Source organism: Rhinolophus sinicus, linkage group LG02 (assembly GCF_036562045.2).
Source record: "Rhinolophus sinicus isolate RSC01 linkage group LG02, ASM3656204v1, whole genome shotgun sequence".
NCBI lineage: Eukaryota > Metazoa > Chordata > Mammalia > Chiroptera > Rhinolophidae > Rhinolophus > Rhinolophus sinicus.
The window spans coordinates 71,844,913-71,871,716 of NC_133752.1; the positions used below are offsets into that span (position 1 = coordinate 71,844,913).

General features: G+C 44.1%; 1 protein-coding gene across 1 annotated transcript in view; it reads left to right on the forward strand.

Annotated features, from left to right (window-relative positions):
* Positions 1 to 1,154: 1,154 nt before the first annotated feature.
* Positions 1,155 to 26,804, forward strand: part of USP46 (ubiquitin specific peptidase 46) — a 60,725-nt gene continuing 35,075 nt past the window's right edge. Inside the window, exons 1-2 of the mRNA XM_074324566.1 lie at positions 1,155 to 1,488; positions 25,574 to 25,654. Coding sequence (XP_074180667.1) covers positions 1,453 to 1,488; positions 25,574 to 25,654 — 117 coding nt within the window. The 5' untranslated portion in view covers positions 1,155 to 1,452. The remainder of the gene's footprint in view (positions 1,489 to 25,573; positions 25,655 to 26,804) is intronic.

Genomic DNA, 26,804 nt, shown 5'->3' on the forward strand with positions numbered 1-26,804 from the left:
GATGGGGAATCTTTTCCCAGTATGTTACCCTTGGCTTGGTTAGATAAAAGCTGTCTTCAGTTATATTTAATTTCTTCAAATGTCATTAAATATATTGGTTTACGAATTACCATGTGTTTCACTTGTACAACTTTTCTGTTGAAAGCACTGAATTGCAACCTTGTATGTAGAATTGTGTCACGCATTTGGAAATGCGCTCCTTCCACTTCGCATGAACATATCTGCTAAGTGGTGTAGACTCGCTAGTTGAGCTAGGAGCCACGACCTTTTATGCAGGAAATGTGTCTGAGCCAGCAAAGCCGTTTTCTCAAAACCTATAGACGTTGAGTGCCCAGGAGAGAGGTAGTTTTTTCTTGAAGATGCGTTCAACTTTGGTTCTTTCCGGATTCAAATCGCTCCTCGGATCAGTCCCTACTCCTTGCCCAGAACCCGGACTTGTCCTTTGTACCTGTTAATGTCACAAACTGCCTTAGCGCGTCGCTCTGGCCTCCGCCCAAGACCCAAATTCTTCTCCCCTCGCGGCGCCTTTTACCAGGCAGCCGGCCCACGGCTGGCAAGGGCTTTCTCACACTCGCCTGTCCTGACCCCATTCTGGTCCCCGCCGGAGCCATCTGGCTGTAACCCCAGGGAGAAACTAAAAGTTGGACTTAGTCACCCCTTCCCTTTGCTTTCTCCATCCGCCAAAATATAAAGACCTGGGGCTGCTGGGAGACGGGAGGCAGAAAAGAAAAAGTGAAGCCAGGAAACTGCCCCGGTGGCGCCGGCCCTCTCCGCGGCGTCCGTGCCTTGGGCCCGGCCTCCCGTCTCCCCAGCCTGCTGTCGGCCCGAGGCGCGGCCCCTTCCGCCAGGCGGTGCCCAACGCCCAGCGCTGTCCCTGGTTCCCGCCGGCGCCACGGGCCCGGAGGAGGCCGCCGCCGCGGCATCTGGGTCTGCCCGGGGGACCCGCGCGGTGAGGTTGCCGCAGCCGCGGAGGCGAGGGCCCAGGCCCGCATTTCAGTCCAAAGATAGTGAAGCAGAATGTAAAAAGGAAAAGAAAAAGGGCGAGCCCGGTGGCCCGGGGCGCGGGCGGCCGGAGGAGGGCGTAGAGGCCCGGGGCCAGGTGCCAGGGCCGGCGGGAGGCCGGGCGCACGGAGGCAGCGCGGGGCGCGGGCCGCACGCGGCGCGCTCAGGCGGCCCCTCCTCCTCGCGCCAGCGGCCGCGGCCCAGGCTCCCCCACTCCGCCACTCCCCGCCCTCCGCTCTCCCGCCCGCCCTCCCCGCCTTCCCCGCCCTCCCCGCCTCCGCCTCCTCCCTCCCGGCCTCCCTCTCCCAGCCAAACTGAAAGCCGGACCCCAGGCCGCCTCCCCGCCGCCTCCCCGCCGCCGCCCGGCCTCCCTGCGGGCGCTCCACCATGGACAGTCCTGTTTTCACCTTATAAAGATGGCGGTGCGGGATCGCTGCAACCTTTAGACTAATGACTGTCCGAAACATCGCCTCCATCTGTAATATGGTGAGTGGCCGCCGCCGCCGTTGCCGCCTCGGGGGTCGCGCCCGAGGCGCGGCGAGGCAAAGAAAGGGAAACCCGAGCCGCACACTCGCCTGGCGCCGGGGTGGGGGTGGGGGCGAGGGGCGGCAGGGTCTGCGCCGCGTCGCTTGAAGTTCCCCGCCCCGGGCTGGGCGCGCCGGCCGCAGCCCCTAGAGCCCCCGGGGGAGGGGCCCCGAGCCCCCCTGCCCCGCTCTCTGCGCTGGGACCTGGGAACCCGCCCGCTGGTACCCGGCCGCGCCGGGTGCCTCCGCCCTCGGGTTGAGGTGGAAGCGCCTTAGCGGGAGGCCGAACCCGGACGTCCCGGTGGAAGGGCTTGCGGGATAAGCCGGGGGTGGGGGGTACCCATCCTGTCCTTGCGGTAGATGAAGCCCTGCGGGTCTCTCTGACCGCCCTCTTCACATTTTGAGTTCACTCCTTAAACTGTATTTAAAATGCACTTTCCAAAGGCAATCGCTGTATCTGGAGAAATTTGAAATGTAATAAAGCTGTAAAAAAAAGTGCAAAATTGTGCTTAGGGAAGTGAATTTCACCTGGTTTGAGAAAGCACGATAATTGGTTTTAGGTGCCTCAGTTTCCCCACCTGTGAAAGAAGGACAAGGTTATATGGCAGTGACATTTGAAGGCCCTGAGAGTGGTGAGACAGGCTGTGGGAGAGGAGAAGGTCTCCAGGGTTATCCGGCCTGATGCGCTGTGGGCTCAGTGTAGGCTGGTGGGCGTAGACACTGCAAGGGAATATCACGGGGCTCTGACGGGGACTGGTTCCATGGCGGCGTGGTGACTTTAACTTGGGGTTCTCTTATTGCTTTCCCTCGCTTTTCAGTTTCTGCAGGAACAGCTTCCAGCCCTTGAGTCCCCAGGGTGCACCCTGCTGGCACCCCCACTTCTCAGAGCCTTGGGGTGCACAGATTGCCTCCTGGAGTAAGACATTGCCCTCCTGTGCAGGGTGAAAGAGTGTCTGCCTTCCTTCTCCAGGGTCCCCTTGCCCCAGCAAAGCTCCCCTATCTCCAGCTGGAACACGTGCTTTTTTAATGCTAGTTTGGGGAAAACCTCCCTTATAGCTAATAATACAGGCCCCTAAAGGAAATCTGAGGAGGTTTGATTAAGAAGCCTAGAGGTAAGGTGATCTGGCTGCCCTTCCCCCATCACAGAGCTTTTTAAATCTTCTGTCCCACATTTTGTTGTAAGATTAACACATGGCAGAGAAGCATTAAGGAGCCATGTGTTCGCTCAGGAGTGGAATTGAGACCCACTGGTGCTGGCTTCAGTTTTCAGCACTGTTGGCTGTGGTCACTGCCATGGCCAGCAGAACAAATGCTGGGGCTTCCCAGAGTGATAGCTGCCAAGGTATTGGCACAGGACCAGTTAGATGTGGTGGGTGGCTCCTGGAGCATATCCATTTCCTCTCTTTCCTGTCCTTCTCTACACAGTTGGGTCTCCTGCTCCGTCATCCTGTGGAGATAATGTTGCCTGGTGCAGTGAAAAGGTGACGCCTTTCTTCTAGGTTTCCCTCTGTGCTAGACCAGCTCCAGAGGGGCCGGTGAAACCAGAGCAGCTCTAACACTCTTGTTTCATGCCTGCTGGAGTGGCCTCAGGCTTACAGGGCAGTGAGGTGCAGTCCCAGCCCTGGGTGGTGTTCCCGTCCTAAGCTGGTGTGTGGTGACACCTCTCTCTACTGAAGCAGGCTGGAAACTTGAGAGCGAGTAGCATGTCCCAAGCGGAAGCCAGCCTGCAGCTTTTAAAAATTTATTTATTTCTCTATCTATCTACGTACCCTCGGTGCAGCTGGGGCTCTTTGGCACATCTGGACAGAATGTCGCAACCTATTCGCAGTAAAACTCAGCCAGGGAGGCAAGCAGCAGGGAGGACATGAGAGGAGTGAGCTAGTACTATGTCTGGAAAGTTGACACCTCGTGGAATCTTTAAATAGGTACCAAATTTAGGCTCATCACCTAAGTGTGGTGAGGAACCAATAAATAATTCAAAAGTAAGGAGTTTTATGTTCTGGTTTGGACACTGTGTCTTAAGCAAGTGATGAAGATTTGGGCTCTCAAGTTAGACTTTCTGGGTTTAAGTCCTGGTTTTAACACATACTAGCTCTTTGTCCTTGAACAAGTTGTTCTTTGTCTTATCTATAAAGACGGGGTGATGATGGTTCCTACCTCCTAGGACTGTTGTAGTAAATGAGTTACTGGGCCTGGTACATAGCAAGTACTTATTGAGTGTTAGCTGTTTCCAACATCATTATGTCACCTGCAGTTGTTCAAAGGACAATGGGGAGTATGCCTTCTTGGACTTGATGACAGCAGCCACTAATATAAACAACCCACATGTTCATTTATGCAAACCAAGCCGAGTGACTGTGTACAAAGCCTGGAATGGGAATCCTTAATCCCGCCCCTTATGAAAGGCTGCTCAGGTCACCCCGCCCCTCCCAGTCTCACTTCCCACACGGGAAGGAAGGCTTGGGGATGAGACTGCTGTCTTTTCGCCTGCTCAGATGTAAATTTTCATTGGACCTGTCTTTAGATTCTTCACTCGATGATGAATTGTTTTCAGGTAGGTGTTCTGTGGGTCCCTCCTCACTGTTCAGCTTCTTTCTGGGGCTGTTATTGATTCTTCCCACTCTTAACTTCATTTGGTCCCAGCTGGTTTGAGTAGTTGTTATAAGAGCAAGTGGCGATGGCATTTTTTTTTAAGCAGGTCATTTGGTATATTTTAAACAGGCTGATGTATGTGTCTAGAAACGGTGTTAAACGATAGCATCTTTCTAGGTAACACTTGAGCAAACCAAGATCTAGCATTGAAAAATGGATTCGTTTCGTCCACCAGACAAGAGAGGACCCAGCAGAGCAGAAACAAAACTTACATAGCAAATCCTTCATGTGATTGAGAAATAAACACCTTCTCTTCCCCTCATACTACTTGTGCCAATTTTAGATATAGGGACTTGGAAATTTTCACATGTCTTCACTTGTCACCTTCCCCACTGAAGTTTTATTGTGCATGGGAAGTTTAATGCTAGCTCCCATTTGTTTTAATTTTACTTCCATGTGAATTCCTGCCATAGTGATTCTTGATCAACTTGCTTAGGGCTTGTCAGCTTAGCTACACAGCATGTCTGGTTCACAGATAGTAAAGCTTGTTTGGCTGGTGTGTTGTAATTTTTAAAATGCACTAGCTGCTACCAAGCATGAGAAAATGTCCCTTGTTGATAATCCTCTGATATTTGTCCAGACCAATGGATTTAGCTTCCTGCATATTTTTATGACTTTACAAATTGAAGGTTTTTGTGTTTTCATTTTTTGGGCAAGTTTTCTGTTTGAAGAGTTTGAGGAATTTTCTAAAGAGGAAGCATTTGTTAGGAGAAACCAACTGTGCTCCCTAGAAATGTGACTTGGACTAATGCAAATAGGTCTAAATCATCTAATCTTAATTTAACTTGTTAATAGTGTTACAAGATGTACCATACAGGAAATGCTGTGTGTCAAATAGGTTACCTTTTTGTCCCCGTAAATGGCCATTTGTTGAGGACCTGCTGTGTCCGTGTCGGCACATCCTATGGGCAGGTGCTAAGTAAATGAAGGAGGTGAGTCCCTGTCTGCGTGGAGCTCAGCAGTGTCTTGTGGCCATGACATGGGTAAAGATGAAATTTTTACTATAGTGTGGTGTCTGCACAGATAAGGGTTGAACAAAATCTCAGAGACGACACAGTGGAAAGACTGATGAACACAGCAGGACGCTTCTTTAATATATTTGTTTGACCATAGTTTGTGTTTTATATGAGGACGTGATTATAGTCAGTGTAACTGAGAACTGGAATCTGTACCATTGGGTGTCTCTCCAGTGAAGCCTGGGTCTAACGCTCACTTTGGACAAATCATATTTCTTGGGATCTTGGTTTTTCTCAACTTGTAAAACTGACATATTGTTTTGTTGTTGTTTTCAAAAGCTTTTCAGTAAATAGTATTTCTTGGAGTCTTTATAAAAAAATCTACATCTTTTAATTGTTTAGTGACCACGTGAGTACCTAACTACTTTGTTTAAAACTGTGTCAAACGAACCAGATAGTAGGTTAGCAGCCAGTGAACAATCCCAGGGCATTATTGGGCACCATCATGAGTGCCAGATTGAATTCTTTTAAATACGCGTCAAGGAAGTTACCTTGATATGAAGGGAAAGTAAAATTAGTGAAAAACAAAAAGAGGATTTTACAGAGTTTATTTTGGTAAGTCAATCACTGACCTGAGGCAAATATTTGAGAATCATTGGAAAACATTTTTTAAAAACATTAAAAAGTGTGTAAGTCGCATAATTTGGGAGAAGAGAGAACTTGCCTCTTCGCTCTCTTTCTGTTACTCATGCTTCCCATTCTCAGAGATAATTTGAGACTGTACGTTTAGTTTAATGTATCAGTTGGAAGGTGTTAACAGTCGTGTGAGGGTCTACTCAGATAGTTGTCAGGTTTTAGAACTTGCTAGGTGGGGTGGGTTAATGTTTAAAGAAAAATTCTGTTCTTCTAGCCTCTCAGCCTAATATGTAGGCATTGTGTTGGTCAGGTTCTGACAATGAGGTTTACAAATTTTTCTGTTTTGGAACCCTAAGGGAAAACAAAGTTGAATGGCAATATTTAGTTAGAATTCAAGCTTGTCATACCATTTGCTGGATATCACCTTTATTTGTTCCAGTTCACCCATACAATAAAACCTATTTATTTTTTACTAATGTGGAACTTTGGTATGTTTGGATTGTAATTGAAAGTAATTTTCAGTTTTGATCCTTTAGTAATTAAGAGAAAATTCTCTTGTTCATGTGTCTCCCCCCCCACCCCCCCAGCTTGGTCTGTCTAGTTAGTTTGAATGGGTTGAGGATTTATGATGTTTAATTCTGTGGTTATCATCGGAAAGGTGTCTCTTGGTGGTTTTATCTCTTAACCTACCCATGGAGCCAGTCCAAAGCAAATTGACTTGAAGAATTGTAAAAGACTAGTGAACTCTCCTGGCCTAAATATTTTAATGCAACTTCTTACAATAAACCTTCAGTTGTGGTGAAACCAAATGCTAGTCTAAGGGTTTGAAAGGCCTTGCTGACCTTTTCAGAGAAAAGGCCACCCAAAAATGAACCAGGAAAACTTTCTCGAGGCTAATAAATTCTGTATCAGGAACCAACCCCAGCACGCAAGGCATTTTGCAATGTTTCTGTTCTGGGATCACTGCTTAGAATTTGGGGGATATCATAAGTTCTCTGCATGGAATTTCACCATAATTCTGAGAATAATTATTTGCTTATGGATAGCTTTAAAGAGTGTTTGTGTGTTGGTAACCCTACTGGTTCCTAAAGCTTCACTTTCCACTTATAGGTCCAACCTTCCTCCTGCCCATCAAGTTTAGAACTGTCAAATGCTTTCAAGTAGCTCCGACTTGGGACTCTCTTTCTGGGTGATGATAAATTTCAGGCATACAGAAAAATATGGAGAATGATAGAGGGCATCTACCACCCTGTGAAGAATTATATTACAAATATAGATGAACCCGTCCCCATTTCATTCCTCTTCCTCTAGATGGAGACTACTGTTCTGCATTTGGTATTTATCGTGTGTTTTTATACTTTTGCTAGGTATGTATATATTCATAAACTAGATACAGTATTGTTTCCTCATGTGTTAAACATGCTCTGTGATACTGATCAACTCCTCAGTTTGCTTTTGTTTAAATTATGATTTTGAGATTTATCCATTAAGATACATGTAATTCCAGGTTGTTTTAACTGCTGCTGTATAACATTCCAGCACAGAACTGCTAGAATATATTCATTCATTTTATTGTTGATAGGCACTTGGGTTTCGTTTCTGTGTGTGCCATTTTAGAGCGATGAACAGTTTTGAACTTGTGTCCCTGTCATCTTTAACGTTTCTCTGTGGTGTATACCTAAAAGGGAAATTTCTGGGTCAAAGGACATGGGCATCATTGACTCTAATGTGTTGGCAGATTGCTCTCCAAAGCCCTTGTGCCAATTTGCAGACCAGCCGCAGCGTTTGGGAGTCCCAGTTGTCCACAGCCTTGCAGACACCAACGCTGTTAGACCTGACGTTTTGCCGGTGTGATGGGTGTGAAATGGTATCTTCCTGGTTTAAAATTTGCACTTTCCTGTTTACTAGTGAAGCTGAACATCTTTTTATGTGTTTAGTGTGCTGGGTTGTTTTTAATCCAGGAGTCTTTGGAGCAGTTTTCCTGAGTTTATACATTAGGATTGCGTTTGGTTTTGTGTGGAAATAGGGAAAAGGACAATAAAGGGGGAAATCAGGGAAACACACACACACACACACACACACACACACACACACACACACACACAAAGTCAAGCAAGGTAGGACTGGAACGGAAGAGACAAGTTGAGGGAATGATAACACGGTGCAACCAGTGAATCCTTGTAGCGAAAAGACTGTAGACGAGAAGATATCTTGAGTAGTGAGAGTAAATTCGGGGCGTATTACTGTGCTGGCCAGGCCTCTCAGTTCAAATCACGTTTCTCATAATTCACATTTTTCAATTGAATTGAAATTGGCTTTGGTGCAGATCGTGTCCGGGGCTTTGTCCAATGAGAACAGCAGCAAGGCTGGACTTGGGGAGTTTTCCTGTTTACCCAGTTGCTTGTTGAAGTTCTTTCAGAAAGACAATGTGAAATTATATTCTTCACAGAATACATTTCTTTGTCCTTCAGGTTAGGTACACGGGGCAGGAAACCAGCTTTTATCAGGATCCGCTTGAAGGTGCTTGTGAAATTACCTATCTCAAATATTTAGAAAACATTCCCCACACTTTATTTTATTTTCAGAGTATGATGAATGTCATCTTATTGAATGCAGACATGTATGGTTTTAAAAATGTGATTAACAATAGCTCTAAAAATATGTTGTATTTTGTGGTTCTTTGGTATACCAAAGAATTGTGCCCACATGTGCACTCTGTTACTAAAATTTCAGACTCTGGGTGCCACCCCCAGAGGTTTTGATTAGGTGGACCTGAGGTGGGGCCGCGGAGTCTGCATTTTAAATAAGTCGTCCTTCCTTCTCCCTGCTCCCTCCTCATTCTATTACCGGTGAGCTGACAACTACACTTTTAGAAATATTGATTTCCTTTGGTAATAAGCTTGGCCTCCTAAAAAAATATTGCTTATAGAAATTACCTGCCCTGTGAAAGTTCTTTAAAATCTTTGTAAAAATTTTAAGGTGGTAATTTAACTTCAAGAGCTGTATTGATCATTGCCATTCTGTAGATGTATTTCTTGATATTAAATAGCTAGGTTTTTATTACTTTATGCTGCTAGAACAGGGATTCCCAACCCTGGCTATGTATCACGTCACCTAAGAAGTTTTTAAAAGAAATTTAAAAACAAATCACAAAACATTAACACCCAAAAAAATAAGGAAAAAAATAATATAATTTAATATATGTAATATACCCAAGTGCATTCATTCTAACTGCTCTGTAACCATATTCTTTCACTTAACTATGGTTTGCTTATTCATTTCCTTATTTAGGGACAATTGGATAGTTTCCAAAAAACACTCTCTCTGGAAACAGTGCTGCAGTGAATGTTCCTGTTTCTGTCTTCTTTGCATATATGTGTGCCTTCATTTCTCCAGGATATAGTTCTGAAAGTGGAAATGCTGCTCTTAGGATGTGCCCATCTGCGGCTTTATTAGGTATTGTCAAATTGTTCCCCGAAGTGTTTACATCAGTTGGAGATTTTTGTTTTATTTTTTTCAATTAAAGTTTATTGGGGTGACAATTGTTAGTGAAGTTACATAGATTTCAGGTGTACAATTCTGTAATACATCATGTATATATCACATTGTGTATTCACCACCCAGAGTCAGTTCTCTTTCCATCACCATATTTTTGAATTTGGAGCTTTTTTGATAGGAAGTTTCCAGGGCCCAGTCTCAGTTTCTGACTATACATAGGTTTGCGGTGGGTTTTAGGCACCTGCAGTTTTTTTGTTTTTTTTAATTGTCACAGCTTATTCTGATGAGCATCAAGGTTGAGAACTCACTGTTAGACTGGCAACTTCCCGAGGGCGGAGCTGTGTTGACCTTACTCACTGTTGATTCCCCAGCATTCAGCACAGTGCCTGGCCTCCGTGTGGAAGATGCTCAATAGATAATTATTGGGTAAATGAATGAAGAGGTGTAGCATGGTACAATGGAAGAATTGCCTTGTAGTAAAGCAGTGCTCCTCAAATTTTATTGTCCATAGAAATTACCTGGGGATCTTATTAAAATGCAGGTTCTGATTTTGTTATTCTGGAATGGTCCGAGATTGTGCATTCCTCGCGATCTCTCTGGTGACCAGATGCGCCTGGTTTGGGGAGGACACTTCGAGCAGCACAATCCTAGGGGGAGAAAAAAAGGAAAAGAAAACATCTTTCTTCCATACAGCTCTATAGTGGAGGAGTTCAAGATTTGGAATGTCAGAGCTTGATAAATCTCGGAGCCTGTTTCCTCATCTCTTTACAACACAGAAAGGCAGGTGATGAACTTCCTCCCAGCTTTTTTGGGAGAATCAAAGAAGATCCTGCCTACTAAGCATTTTGTGAGCAGTGATGCCCTCATGCATGTTGTATGTCACAGTTCTCACCCTTTTCTTGGATTAATATTTTCCTTTGTTTGCTGAAAGCACAGAGCTGTGGTATTGCGGGATCTAATAGAATTCTGCTTTCATTTCAACCTGCCGTCTACATTTAGTGGGCATTTTGGGAGGAGTGGGGAGGGGGGAAGGAGGTTGGGCGAGAGTAGAGGCAAAATTCACCAGATGGTGTGGTTCTGACGGTGGGTGCTGGGAAGGTGGGGGGGTCCCTTCTCACTGTTTCTGTAGTATGGGGAGGAACAGGCCTAGAGAGGGGCCCATAGCTCTCTCCCAGTCAGCTCTGCACTGGAGCAGGTGCTAGAATAGTAGGGAGGCCCTCTAACGTATTCCCTAAGTCAGACGCTTCTTAAAGTGAGGGGGAGGGGGTGCTCAAAATAGTTATTTGGTATTAATTGATCAGCTATAGGTGTGATTGGAGCTATTCAGGGCAAACTAGGACTGTGGTCAACCCAGGGTGAAGCCACCACAAGACACTGCTGTTTAAATGCAAGTTTTCATTCAGGGTGCTTTGGTAACGGGTCCTGCCTCATCCATCTGAGAGAGGCAGTGTGGTGTGGAGAGAGAAGGGCAGATAAAAATAAAAACACACACAAAGGTGTCATTCAGAACTAGCGCGTATTGTCTGCTGAGGTGGGGGTGGTGGTGCACCCATTATTGCCAAGCATCTCTTCCTCTAGAGAAAAACCATCGAATGGATCCAGTTCCTTAGACCAGCAATTCCCAAATGCCAGTTTGTTGTTCTTCCTGGTTTTCATTATATTTGTGAACCACCTGAACTTATTTATTTAGTACTTTTCCTTAAATCTATTCACCTTCTTTGGTTTCATTCTGTGCTACGACATCTGAAATAATGGATTTGATGAGCTAGTTATATGTCAAGTTAAAAACATTCATACTCGTGCCACCTAAGATTATCTCACCTCCTTCCAGATTCATGGTCCAGAGTTTGGGAGACATTGGCTCAGATAAGAGGTTCTTTATGGAGGTTCAAATAACTGGCTATTGGAGGACAACTGTTACACTGGCTTGTAGATTATGGGCTGGTGAGCTTCCTGGGAGGCAGGTTGGCATGCGGATGAGATCTGGTTGGAGTTTCCGAGCTGCTGTTGTTGGGTGTGAGGGCTCACCATTATGTGCCCTCTCGGGGACTCTGCTTCGCATCCGTAACATGTGCGTGATGAGAGAACTTCCGTGTTGTCGGGCTTAAATGGAATCATTTATGTCTAGTGCTCAACCCAGTGCCTGGCCATTTTATTACTGTTTTCTCCCAGATCTCCTCTTTGTCCCACCAGCAAAGGAGTCCAAATGATGTAGTGGAAAGAGCCCTGAACTAGGGACCCGGGGTCCTGAGTTCCAGTCCTGACCCTGACACTTCGTAGCTTTCGGGACATTGGGCAGGTGGCTTAGGCTTCTCTGGGTCCATAAGATGTGAAGAACCATTTCTGCTGGTGAGCAGTGCTGAGGAGGAGAGGAGCAAGCACATTGTAATCTAGCTGTGGCTTCCAGTGAGCGACAAGACCAAGGAAGAAGAGTGCGTGGAGCGCACAAAAGGAGGAAGAAGCTGTGATTTCCGACAGATGTCTTGGAAGAGGCAGCGCTGATGGTGTGTGCCAAAGCTTTTGTAATCCTCAGTCAGGATACAGTGTTTTTCTCTTCCTGATAATAAGGGCACATCATGTAGAAAAGATTTTTAGTCATCCAGTAAGCGTATAACATACGTTTTTGTTTTATTCGCTATACACAGGTGTTTCGAACTGAGAAATACACAAAGTGGCTAAGCTCAGTTTCTTTTCTTTCAATATTATTTTTTTAAAATTTTAAATAAAATTTTTGAAAAGGTAATATGAGTTCACATGGTAGAAATTTTCAAATTGTACAAAAGAATATGTGTTGAAAATCTACCTACCACTCAATTCTTGTCTTTGGTATCAATCAATATTGGCTGTGTCTCCTGCTTCCATTCAGAGGTGTCTTCTGCATATACAAGCAAATATGTTTCTATTTCTCTCCTAGTTTTTCAAAAACACAGGTAGTACTTATAGCATCTATTCATGTGTCCTGATCTGCTCCATGTTTTTTGTATCTTGGAGTGTGGGAAGAGCTTCCTTATTCTTTTTTTATGGCTACAATGATAGTTTTCCAGTCTTTGGTTTTTACAAACAAGCCTGCAGGGAACAACTTTGCACATCATTTTGCATATGTGGGAGTATATCTGTCAACTGACTTCCTAGAAATGGATTTGCATTTTAATTTTGGTGGGTTTTGTGAAATTGCCCTCCACCAGTCGTATGTGCAACTCTTGTTGCCTACAGCCTAGCCAAAACAGTGTGCGATCCAAAAACCTTTTGATCTTTGCCAGTCAGGGGAGAAATGGTGTCTTAGTATATTTTTAGTCTGCATTTCTCTTACCAGGAGTGAGTTTGAGCAGCTACTCACATGTTTAACAAAACAAGCTGGATTTCACTTAACTGCTTTGCTGTTGGCAATTATTTTCAAAGTCTGTCGGGAAGGACCCGTTTTATTTTTATTTTCAATCTGTTGTAGACTGATATTTTTGTAACATACAATAAAAGAGCATTATTAGCAAAGAGAAATAAAACCCCCAAACATACATAAAACACAAACCCCAATTTTTTATTACTAAACTTGACAGATACAAAATTACTTACTCATTATACATGTTTTCCGTTTATGAACTTCGCTCATGGCAGAGTGTTAGCACTTTGAGTAATATTGCTGCTGTAAAGAACTTGCTCTGTCTCTTTTCTCTCATTGCCATGCCATTTGGGGATGGGTGCAGAGAGCACAGAATTTTATATTTGATATTTCACAATCAGTGCATTACAGGATGTTTTTGTTCCATTTGAGTAAGAGATCTCTGATGGTGGAATACTGATGCAGAGCGCTTGGTTCCCAAGCACAGAGAAGCCACACACACAGTCAGGCAGGCCTCCCATGCAGTGAGGCAGGCGGCACGGGTGTCCTGGGTTTTCAGTGATGAAGACATGGAGCTTAAACTAGAGAGGGGGAAATGCTGGAAATGAACCTCTTGGTCAGATTTGCCGAGTTGGTCTCTTTGAGCTGGGGCTTTGCCATGATCTCATGCCACCCATGCTGCTTTTCCGGGGAGCGATGGGAAGGGCACTTCTGGGTAAAATAGGAGCTTAAAAAACCCATAATCAAGGAGGCACCATGGTGGCTTTGTAGAGCATTGGATTGGCAATGAGGTCCTTGCCTCTAGCTCACAGAGTTCTGTGACCGGTGGGGAATATTTCCTCCTCCTCCACCTTCCGCTGGAAGACAGACATAGGCCCAGTATTCTTTGTTCTGCTTTTGAGTTGAAATTTTATCTTTGCATTAGGACTTTGTTATGCTGTCTCTAGGCACGTGGAGAGTTGTTTTATAAAGCAGAGTCTAGCTGCTCTTTACTGTCCCTTCCTCTGATGACTTGGGATCACTTAGTATCCCACAGTCATCTTTCTTCAGTTGCAGATGTTTTTGCTTCTATGTCATGATCATTAAGTGAAGTTGTATTGCGGTCTTTTTAGAGTTATTTCTCCCCACCCGATAGCATACAAGGCATGGAAATGGCACGCTCTCATGGTGCAGAACGAAAATGCCCTTTACCTGCCTTCTTGTGGATGACTGGCTCCCGTGAAAGCCTGGAGAGAAACGGGGGGCCGATGGGCACCGTAAGGCAGGACTTGGGTGGTAGTGTAATGGTATCAAGATTGCGGGCTCACAACTGATCTGCTCTACACTAACATTTCACCTTGGCGACTCACTTGACCTTACTTAACCCTCACGTCTGAGATGGGGAATAGTGAGTTCACCCTGTTTGTAACTTAACTGAAGGCAGCGTTTTGCTCAGTGTTGGTCAGTGGGACTGGGTGACTTGTCTGCTATGTAAGCAGGATGGGCACCCATAGCCACTGTGAGTATGGCGTGCGTGGCGGTTAGGGAACGTGTGCCAGCCAGCAGCTCACGAGGACATGCTCAGAAACAGTCCTGGCTCTCGGCCCAGTCCCTACATCTGCAGCTAAGGAATTATTAAAAATATGAATGAAAAGATCATCTTCCCTGACTTGTGGTCAGGAGCACAGACTTTGGAACAGAATGGCCTTGATTTCAGTCCTGGCTCTGTTTTTAAGGACTGAGTCAGCGTGGGCACATTCCCTCCATTTCTTCATGTGTAGAATGTGGATACTAAGTGTAGCTGGCCTTGGGTTAGTGGACAAGATTACATGAGTATATAGATGTGAAGTTCTCTTGAACTAGTGGCACATACTACTTATCCTTCTCCCATGTCTCTAGTTTATTCAATCAGCAAAATTTTTAAGTGCCTTTTATCTGCCAGATGCTCTGCTGCTAGGTCCTGACAAGCCAATCGGAGGGAATCCCTGTCCTCATAGAGCTTATGGTCTAGTGCAGGGGTTGGCAAGCTTTTTGGTAAATGGCTAGATGGTAAATAGTGTAGGCTTTGTGGGCCAGAATGTCTTTGTTGCAACTACTCACTTCTGCTATTGTGTTGTGAAAGTAGCTAGAGTAAGTAAGTGAATGATCATGGCTGTGTTCCAATCAATATTTACAGAAACAGTTGGTGGGCCAGATTTGGCCCATGGTCATTTGCCAACCTGTGGTCCAGTGGAAGATAGATGTTAAATTACAAAGAATTATGTTATTGCAAATTGTGATAAGTGCTCTGAAGCTACTGTTAGGATTCTGTGAGAGGGAAGGGTCAGGGAAGACAGCTTTGAGGAAGTGACATTGAAGCCAAATGGTGAGGAGGAACAAGCCAGAGAAGAAGGGGGCAGAGGGAGCCTGCTGTGAGGGGCAGAGAACTGGCCATACTAGTTCTGAGCCAGAAGGCTCAGAATTGTAATTTTATGGCCCAGCAATTCCACTACTGGATATTTATCCAAAGAAATCCAAAACATTCATTGAAAAGATACATGCACCCCTGTGTTCACTGCAGCACGAGTCACAATAGCCAATATGTGGAAACAACGGAAGTGCCCATCAATAGAAGATTGGATAAAGAAATTGTGGTACATCGGGACGGCCGGATGGCTCCTTTGGTTGGAGCGCGAGCTCTGAATGACAGGGTTGCCGGTTTGGTTCCCACATGGACCAATGAGCTGCGCCCTCTACAACTAGATTGAAGGACAACGATTTGGAGCTGATGGGCCCTGGAGAAACACACTGTTCCCCAATATTCCCCAATAAAATTTATTTTTTTAAAAAAAGTGGTATGTAGATATAATTGGAATATTACTCTGCCATAAAAAATGAAATCTTACCGTTTGCAACAACATGGATGGGCCTAGAGGGAATTATGCTAAGCGATATAAGTCAGACTGAGAAAGACAAATACCATATGATCTCACTTACTTGGAATCTAAAGAACAGAATAAATGAACGGACAAAACAGAAATAGACTCATAGATACAAAGAACAACCTGATGATTGCTCTGTGGGAGGGGTGGGGGGATGGGCGAGAAAGATGAAGGAATTAGGAAGTACAAATTAGTAGTTACAAAATAGTCCTGGGGATGTAAAGTACAATATGGGGAATATAGTCAATAATATTTTAAAAACTATAGTGTCAGATGGGCACTAGACTTATCATCAGCATCACTGCATAAATTATATGAATGCCTAACCACTATGCTGTACACCTGAAACTAATATAAAATAATATTGAATGTCAACTATAATTTAAAAAATAGTCACGGGGGTATATAGTACACCATAGGGAATATAGTCAATAATATTTTAATAACCGTGTATAGTGTCAGACTTATTGGGGCTATCACTTTGTGAGGTATATAAATGTCTAATCACTGTGTTGTTTTGTACACCTGAAAATAAAAATAAAAATAAAAAAGAATTGTGATCTGCATTTCTGTCTTTCAGAGGCACCACAGATAATTTGCAGCTTTCTTTGGATAAAAAAAAATGGTGTTTTTTTCCTGATACATAATTCATGCCAATTCTTCTCTCACCCAATAATCCTAAGACTAAAAAAAAGACTTAGGATAAATAGTTCATAAGCTATATTAACATATTAAAACATTTTGTTCTGATTACTTCTGGTAGGTTATTTTTCTCTCTGTTCCATAGTTTTTATTAGATTATCGTCAGTATCAAAATATTTAGAAGTTAGGGCAGTAAGATTGCACCTTATTCCATTATTAAGTGTCTAGTGGTTTACTCCTTAGAAGTCATTTCTCCTTTAGGATGCTGATTTCTCTTTCTGTTTTTTTCAGCTTCATGTTATTTCCTTTTTCTGTTTGGCTAGACAAAGAGTCACAGTTCTTGAAACCATTTTGAAAAAATCAGTTTTCTCCTTGACAACATCTTTTGTTTTGCCTGACTTCCAACCTCAATTTTACGTTACCTTTAAACAGGCTGCAGTATTCTGCGGAAATTTTACAGAAAAGGACATGTGTGTTCCTCATTCTAGAGTATTTTGAGGGGTGCCTCAGAGGTAGGGGTTCGCCTGTACCATTGTGACCCCTTTGATTTCTTCAGTTCTTCAGTTCCTGCAATTCTGTGGTTTCCAGGGGCCCATCCTCCATGAGAATCTGTGGTGTAGTGGTTGGGAGCACACACTCTGGAGGCAGAGGGTGTGAGTTCAGACCCAGTTCCACTACTTATTAGCTGTGTGAACTTGGATAAAGTTACTTGCCCTTTCTGTGTCTCAATTTTCTTATGTTTAAAATGGGGACAATGATGGCATCCACCTCATGGGTTATTCTGAGGATGAACATGAGTAAAATACACATCAAGTCTTAGAGCAGTGACTGAATACACTAAGTGCTATTTATATGTTTATTATTATTATTGTTATTAATTACGTCTGGGGAACTAGTGTCCATAATTCCTTGTCACCGTTCTTGAATTCTGGCAAGTGGCTGCTGACTTCCTGAGGTGTAGGGATGCTTCAGTTCATTTTTGCTTCACTGTCTCAGTAAAGCTATAGGAATGACCTTTTGTCATCAGAAGTCTGGGAGTGCCAGTCCTTTTGAAAACTAGTCCTTTATATACTTCTGTACTTTGAAAACATACTTGATAAGTAAAATAGGTTTTGGAACATAGACCTAAAAAATGTAGTTTTAGGAACAATATTCACCTCTCCTGACATATATTTTAATTCATAATTAATTAATTGTAAATTAATGACATAGTGTCTGTGTACTTAGAAATCCTTCCATGTTCTTTCTGACTTTTCTTATATCCCTTCTCTACTTTGTGCCGACTTGAAAGGCAGGCTGCCTGTCTTAGGATAAATGGGCAGAAAAATGGGCTACCTTGGGTGATCTTGGGCAAGTAAGTTTACTTCTCTGAGCCTTGGTTTTTTCCGTCTGTGAAATGGTCCAGCTGATCGCCAAGGACCCTTCCTAGTCTCTTGTGTTTTGGTTTGGGCTCTCCATATTATGATAAGGTTCTCGTTTTCTATAGACCTTGCAGTGTCATTGTTCTGATTGTATTCTCCCTCTGGGCAACGATCTGTCTTTTTTTTTTTTTTTTTTCTTGCCTCCAAGGAAGAAATTCTAACATGTTTTTCTCGCAAATTGTTTTTAAAATTGCTTTAAAAAGAAATGTCTTTTCTAAACTCATCTCATGCTTTTATGATTCATCCTTCCCAAGTTGTTGTTGTTGTTTGTTTTGTGTTTTTGTAGCACCCGTTGGCAGTCACAGAATTGCTTTCAGAAGTGCTTTGAAGAGCCAACATTACAGTCTTCTTGTTGGAACTTGTCCCAGCCTAGATTCTATTTTTAATAAAGTGTGGTGCATTGTTTTTCAAAGGTTACCAGATTGTTTCACTGATGGAAATAGGAATTCTGTGTTTCTTAGACCTCCAAACCCTGTGATTTACCGCCACAGATACATTTTTATTCAGCTTCTGGTCATGGAACAATTCTTGTCAATGCCTCCCCATTTTCCTTTTGTGGTCCTGTGCTGGGTGCTAGCAGAAGAGCAGGCTTTTGGGTGTGTAATGCGTGTTACCGTTTACATGGTGCTGATAACATTCTCAGTTTTGCTTGATTCTCTCTGCCACCCTGAGCAGTATGGCAGGCTTCATATCAGCAGCCTGACCTCTCAGGCAGGAAACTAAGGACAAGAGTAGAAGTGACTAAAATCAAAGGCAAATTCACACTGAGGAGGAAAAAAAAATGGTCCATACAGTTCTGAGGTATGTGCTGTGGGCCTTAGGTAACTGGTCTGCAGGATATTCGTTTGCTAAGTTTTTGTTAAGTTTTTTATGACAAAGGTAATGTATGCTCATAGCAAAAAATTCAGTTGAGAAGAGAAAACTAAAGCCCCGTGGTAACCTCCTCATCTCCCAGCCCTACTCCCAGGCCCTGGGACTGGTGGCAATAATCTCTCCAGGATTCTGAAAGGGGTTTCCATGAAAATGTAGGTGTTGAATGGACATGGTCGGCTGTGTTCACCTCACGGGCCCAGAGCAGTGCTCAGGGTCTGTAGGTGGAGTGAACACATTAACAGTCTCGTCCTGTACACAGTGCTTTCACTTCTCTTTTGGACAAACTTTCATAGCCGTACCTATAGAGGAGTCTTACTTTTTTAATAGCGCCGTGGCATTCCATCGTATGGATTACCACAGCCATGTAACCAGTTCAAGTTATTTCTAACTTTATTCTGTTACAAACCTTGCTGTGAGGACCATCTATGACATCGACAGCTGGATGTTCCCTCAATATGCATTTTCCATTTCTAATTTTAGCTGGTCATGGCAGCTCAGGTGAAGACCCCGGTTGCCGTGCTCCCTTGCAGCTCAGTGTGGCCGAGTGGCTAGGTTAGATTCTGACCAGTGAAATCATGAGCTGAAGTGAAAGGTGCAGGCAGGGACATCAGTGAAAGGGGAGGAGCAGGATCTCCCTTCTTGTCTGCTCCCCCAGCAGAGGATGATGGTAAGAGCTGGAGTGGCCATCTTGGTTCCGGAGATAGAAGCTGACGGTAGAAGATGACGGAGCAATAAGGTAAAAGGAGCCCAAGCCCTCAGCACTGCAGAGCTGTCAGATCAGGCACTGCTTCCTCCTGAACAGTTACATAAAAAAGAAATAAATGTCTATCTTGCTTAAGACATGCGTACATTATTTGGGTCTTTGTTACAGCGTCTATATATACATTTTTATCTGTATGAGTTTATTGGTAGAGTATATTGCTTAAAGTAGCATTGCAGGGATGAAGGAGATGCTCATTTTAAATTTTGATTGAAATCTGCTTAATTGGTCTGTAAGTCGTCATCATCATCTTGCAAAACATTCTTCGTCATGTCTGTGTCCTTTCATCATGCCGAGATTTACATTTAACATATTGAATCACCAAATCTGTTAAAGATGCACAAAAATTCATGGTACCAATGGAAAATACTAGCATGTGAAGCAAGAGTTTGGTTCTAAATGTCAATATCAGTGACATTCTGTATCCATGGGAAGCGATTCCTAGAGTGTGTGTCTACAAAAGGGGAGGGGAGAATGGGGGAGTGGTGGAGGGTTCTACTTAGGCCTCACTGAGCAGTAGACGGAGAGCTCACACGTCTGTGTCCAAATTATTATGCACACGGAAGCTACTCAGGCCTCCCTAGCCATCCTCATTCATCCATCTGTCCGTCCGTCCACCCATCCATCCATCCGTCCGTCTGTCCACCCATCCATCCATCCGTCCATCTATCTGTCCATCCATTCATCCATCCATCCATCCATTCATCCATCCATTCATCCAGCCAGCCAGCCAGCCAACCAGCCAGCAGGTGCTGTGGGCCTACTATGTGCTAGCCACAGAGCGTGCAGGCCAGACACAGTCTTTGCTCCCTTGAGGTATATAGGGGATAGGACGGATGTTATAATTACATAAATAACAATAGGAATAAGTACTATGAGGGAGACACACAGGATGCCACGAGCGGGGAGTGGAGGTTGCATGTGTGGAGGTGTAGTAGTTTCCTATTGCAGCTATAAAAATTTACCACAAACTTTGTAGCTTAAAATGACACACATTTATTTTCTTAGCACTCTGGAGGTCAAACATCCTAAGATCGAGATGTTAGCAGGGCTGCACACCTTCCAGAGGCTCTAGGAGAGAATGTTTCCTTGACTTTCCCTGTTTCTAAAGGCTGCCTGCAGTGTTAGGCTTATGGCGCCTTCTTCCATCTTCAAGACCAACAGCTTGACAAGTGCAAATCTTTCTCTTTGTCTCTTTCTGTGAACTCTGCTTCTGTCATTGCATCTCTTGGCTCCCTCTCATGAGGAACCTTGTGAGTACACCAGGCGCACCCAGGTAATCCAGGACAATCTCCTCATCTCAAGATCTTTAAATTAATCGTATCTGCAAAGTCCCTTTTGCCATGTAAGGGAGCATAGTCCCAGGTTCCGAGGTTTAGGGTGTGGACATCTTTGAAGGGCCATTATTCTGTCTGTCAGAGGGACTGTGTGAATCCAGGAGTGGTCAGTGAGGACTCCCTGGAGAAGGGTGATTGGTACAGGTAGGTGAGGAAGCAGGGAGAGCCGTCAGGTGACGGGTAGGATGGAACTTGAGGTACTTGAGGAGCGGGCCATTGTGACAGGCCAAGTGTAGGAGCCAGTGAGGGGCAAGCAGTGACTTGGGAAACAGCCATGGAAGTCCCTGGAAGATTTAAAGCAGGTTTGTACTTAAAAAGAGCGCTTTGGCTGCTGCGTTCACTTTGAGGTCAGAGGTGAATAGGAGGCTGTTGTAATTCAGATGAGAGACGCTGGTGACCAGCCTCCCTGGTGGTGAGACATTAAAGAGACGTGAACAAGACAAACAAATGAGAAACAGAAACTCATAGACACAGAGAATAGTTTACTGGTTACCAGAAGGTAAGGGGTGTGGGGGGTGGGAGATGAGGGATAGACACAGAGAATAGTTTACTGGTTACCAGAAGGTAAGGGGTGTGGGGGGTGGGAGATGAGGGTAAAGGGATCAAATATATGGTGATGGAAGGAGAACTGACTCTGGGTGGTGAACACACAATGGGATTTATAGATGATGTAATACAGAATTGTACACCTGAAATCTATGTAATTTTACTAACAATTGTCACCCCAATAAATTAAAAAAATAAATTAAAAAAAAAAAAGAAGTGAATGGACTTGAGAGATACAAGGAGTGAATCAGTGAATGGGTGCAGAGTGCAGAGGGGCGAGCGAGGTAGGACCCAGAGGGTTCTAGCCAGGAGGTGGGTGGCATTGTCATTTACTCCGTGGGGAAACACCAGAAAATGATTGGATTTAGGGGGAAGGAAAAGTGCAAGGTCTAGTTTTGGGTAAACTGATCTTGATGGCCTGTGACAAGGAAGAGGAAATGCCAGTCAGTACTCATTCAGTTTGAAGGAGCTTAGAAGTGCGGTTTCTGGGATGAAGATAGAGTTGGAAATGGTGGGCATGTAGCTGTTGATTGAAGCTGTGAATGGCTGTTGTCTGGACCCTACAGAGAGGCAGGCTGGGGGGTTGGGGGATGTGTCTTGGACAGTGCTCTGAGAAAGCCAGGACATAAATGTGCCCCCCGCAGTTGGCACTATTTGGAGCTCCTGGGGATAAAGTGGGGTAGAATCTAGAAGGGGCTGTTTTGAGGGAGGTAAGAAGGTAGAGACAAGTCTTAGTATGGAAAACTTCAAACATATTGTGTTTCCTATTGCTGCTGTAACAAATTCCCATTGACTCAGTGGCTTAACTAATACAAATGTATTATTTTACCCTCCTGGAGGTCAGAAATGGGTCCCGGGAAGCTAACACAAAGGCGGTGCAGGCCTGTGTTTTTCCTGGAGACTCTGTTTTCTTACTTTTTAAGCTTCTAGAGGCTTTCTGTGTCCCTTGACTCCTGACCCCCTTCCTCCATCATCAAAGTTAGCAAAGCTAATCACATATTGTGGCACTCGGATCGATCGTTCTGCTTCTTCTGTGCCCCACTTTTAAGGATGCTTGTGATTACAGTGGTAATCCAGGACAACCCCCCTGGATTCAAGGTCAGCTGATTAGCAAATGGAGTCCATCTACAACCAGAATTTCCCTTTGCGGGGGGACTGTGTTCCCAAGTTCTGGGGATTAGGACATGGACGTCTTTGGGAAACCATTGCTCACCTATACACATGTGTGTAAAAGTATAAGCAGGACAGTATATTGAGTCCCACACCCACCACTCAGCTCCAACACAATTTTATCCCTACCCTCCCATCTCCCGACTTCAACATTGGATTATTTGAAACAAATTAGAAATCGTGTGACTCATTTATAAATGTTTCACAATAGACGGTTTAAAAAAGTTTAGCAATGAAGGGGAGGTGGAAAGAGGGTGGTAATTAGTGGAGATGTATAGGAAAGTACGTATGCCTGTATATTTAATAGGACAGACACTTAAGCGTGCTAAATTCCTATGGTAAGAACTTAGTAATGGCGGCGAGATTGGCCTTGAACGAGAGAGAGATCTCCATCATGAACAGGTGAGCACATAGGTTTGAAGGTTTGGGAGTGCAAAATGAAGGGAGTTCCTTTCTGCTGGTTTAATTTTTTTTTTCTCTGTTGAGTGGCAGGCCAGTGAGAGGGGCAAAAGGGGTGTTGAAGTTTTGAGGAGCTGGGGACAAGTTGGAAATAGTCATTGTAGAGTGGAGAATGAGTGAAATAGAGAAACACTGTCGGAAGTGGGACATGTTGAGGACCCCTTGAATGTGGTGGGTTCTAGGGAATCTGGTGAGCGTGGTTCTGTGCCTTCCCCCAGCATTGCCTGTCTGTCCGGGTGTATATTCAGAGAAGGTGGATAATTTGGTTCTTACTGGGTTGCTTTTTTTGTCAGGTGGTGTGACCACAGGACAGGGTGAGGGGTGTTTATAAGAGCACTTGAAGTCCTGATCTGTGGACTGTCAGCAGAATCGGAAAGTCGAGGAGTAAGAGGTCTTGGTGAGATGTACGTGTAGCCGTGATGGGATGCTTTAGGAAGCCAGCAGGCAAAGCTAAGCCTGGGTAGGTTGTAGGGGGTCACTGCATCCAGGGTATGTCTCTGGGAGTGGGTAGCTGGAGTGGAGTGGAACAAGAGGCAGTTGGGAAAAGGACAGCAGCTTGTTGAGAGAACAGGGTAGGGAAGACTCCTCCACACAGGTGTCAGAATCACCCAGGATGTTGGCAGCAGATGGGATTGTAAAGGTAAGTCTTCTGTGAATGGGGGTCAGCCCAGGGAGGAGAAAGGAGGGGCTGTGTACAGTGCGGAGGCAAGGCCACTGAAGGGCAGACATTCTGACAAGGTGTTTCTCTTAAATACTGACCTCTGGGTCACTGTCCTTAGTAAGAGTCATTACCCCAACTCCCCCTCCAATAGGGAAATACTAAGGTAGATAGAAAACAGCAGACTCAATCCAAGAATTCCTGAATAGCAAAACTCATGGATTAATTTGAATGTATGGCTACCTTGTAAAGATTTAATGAGATTTGTCTTCATGTGCTATACTTTTATATTTGACATTCCTTGTGGGGTCTAAGCCGTATAGTCTAATGTTGCTTGAAAAATGGCTATGGGTGTATTTAATATGGACTATTTACATTGATTTATGATTAAAATGTAGCTTTATTAAAAATTTTAGTGATTTTTGTCTAGATCATAAAATCCAGCTATAGTATGATAAGCGTTATTTAAGTTCAACCTTGTATATGGGATTGCATTATTGTGAAGGCAGTGAAAACCACACACGCACGCACACACACACACACACACACACACATGAAAAGGTAGCAAAACTGTTGTACACACAGATGACCGCTGAATTCAAGGTCTCAGATGACGGGTAAAGGAATTTCGATTAGTGGAACAGTGTGTATACCTAGGAAACAAGTGAAAACAGGATATTATGATGAGATGGAATGTGCTATTTCTGCTGTGTTATCTTTGCTTAGAATTGGGGTTTTTTGCATTTAATGTTGCTTATTGACACATGACCATTTTGACTGGTTCTTAGCCCACGTTTTGGCCATTTCTTGCTGTGACAGGAGATGCTAATTATATGATTCCAAAGTAAGTAGCAGCAGCAGATTTTTTACAAAATGTAACAGTCTCTCTTTTTAAAATATGTATCTCCCAAATCTTTGAGATTCTGCGAGCTGTGTGTCTTCCGTGATAGCCTGAGAACACGAGAAGGCTGCGGGATAGAGCCACAGTTCGTGGGGAGCCTGATCCTACCCGCCCCCCAAACTACTTACCTTGTTAGACTGAACTTTGGTCAGTTTTCCTAATCCCAGCAGACTCATCCAGGCCTTGGGGAGGAGTGACCATCAAGGTGGTATTGCCGGTGGCCACTTGGCCCTTACTGGGGCTCAGTAAATGGTTTTGTTTGATATGATTGCTCTCATAGCATTTGGTTACGATCACAGGCTCCCAAGTCTGACTCCTGGGTTCAAGTCCAAGCTCTGCTCTTACTGACTGGTCCTCGGCCACATTCTCAACCCTTCTGAGCCTTACATTTCTGTCTGTCAAATGGGGATTGTAATAGTACTTAGCTCACAGGATTGTTGTGAGGCTAAATAGCACAGTCTGGGGCACACTGTAGGAGTACCCAGTAACTTATTTATCCTCGTGCTGGAGTGTTAAACTTGGGTTCACATGGCTTAACAATTTGATGTATTAGGGAATTGTTAGGTTTTAAATTGCATTTTTCCATTATTCACAATATTCCTTGGACATTTCACCTACTCAGTAAGGCCTTCCCTGACCACCGTATCTAAAACTGCAGCTATCCACCTCCTACCACCCACCCCCTCGCCATGTCTCTCCTTCCCCTCTGCTCCCAGGAGTCCCCACACCCATTTCCTGCTTTATTTTTCTCTGCTGCACTCATCACCTTCTGTTCAGTGTACTTGATTTTTTGTGTAGGCTGTCTTCATCCACTAAAACCTGAACTCCATAACAGCAGGCACCCATGTCTGTTTTGTCCATTCTTCTATTGTCAGAGCCTAGAGTAGTGCCTGGCACGTAGTGGGTGTGTGGCAAATCTTTGTGAGAAGGAAGAAATTTACTTTGAAAGGGAGGATATGATTCTGTACACCACCAAATATTATAAAAGTTGCTGCCGCTATCTGGACTTTGAACATTTTATTCAGAAGCTCTTAATGATAGTCTGCTCATTTGCCTATTTCAAACCACTCTTCCCAGTGGAAGATAATTAAAGCCAGGTAGGACAGGTTCCAGGGGATGATTAAGTTGGATGAGGAGAGGATTTACGGCTGGTTTACTTCTGACACCTTTTCTTTCAGCAAGAACATCACCAAACACCAAGCGACTAGGGGACATGCTTGTCTCAAGTGGCCTCTCAGGTATCATTTTACTTTCTTGTCTATTTTACATGCAAAAGAGCTTTTATTATTTTTCTCTTTTAGGGCACCAATGCCTCTGCTCTGGAAAAAGACATTGGTCCAGAGCAGTTTCCAATCAATGAACACTACTTCGGATTGGTCAACGTAAGTATTTAAAAATGTATTCTTTTTATCAAATGTTTTAGCATACTTGACACAACTCCTCTGCCATTTTCATCATTACCAATTTTTAGATAATTATTCATGCTCTTTGATTACTAGAAGTGGCAGATATTGGGGTCTGGGAAATTTAGTCCAGTTTTTGAAAGTATGAGCTGTCTCAGAAAAAAGCGTTGAATTACTTGCATTATTGGGTGAGATTTTCATCCCCTTTCTTCCCCCCGTCTTCTAAGAGATTTCCTTTGCACACATAACTTTCAATGATTTCGTAAGCCTTTGCAACCAAATCTGCTTTTACAAGGTGTGATCAAACAATGCGATGAATGTTTAAATAATAAAAAAAATATTACCGTAAAAGACACATTGCCATTAATCCCCCTCAAAATATTCCCCCTTGCTTTGAACACACTTATTCCATCGTTCTTGCCACTTTCTGAAGCAGCTCTGGAAGCCCTCTTTCATGAGTGTCTTTAGTTGCGTTACCATGGCTGCCTCGATGTCCTGAATCAGTTTGACTTTGAGGAAGAGCCAGAGGTTGCACGGTGCCAGATCCGGTGAATAAGGTGGATGAGGACACACTGTGATGTTTTTATTTGACAGAAATTGCCATATACCAGAGGTGATGTGTGACATGGAGCATTGTCATGATGGAGGATGATTTACAGCACACTTTAAAACACACCTTCTCTCAACTGTAGCTCACACCCGACTGACTGTACCAAACAAGTTGAAACTTGTCACACACCATTTACTAAGGTTCAACGCACCGCTTCCGTATTGAAGATCCTTGCCTTTCCGTTGGCAGTATTCAGCAGCAGTATTCACTGTATTTGTTGATCACAACGGAAAGGCTCTGTGTCACACATCACTTCTGGTACGGCAATTTCTGTCAAATAAAAACATTATGGTCCGTCCTCATCCGCTGTATTCACTGGATCTGGCACCGTGCAACTTCTGGCTCTTCCTCAAAGTCGAAATGATTCGGGACATTAATGCAGCCACGACAGCGCAACTAAAGACACTCAGAAAAGAGGACTTTCAGAGCTGCTTCAGAAAGTGGCAAGAACGATGAGATAAGTTCCAAGCAACGGGCAATATTTTGGGGGGGATTAATGGCAATGTGTCTTTTACTGTA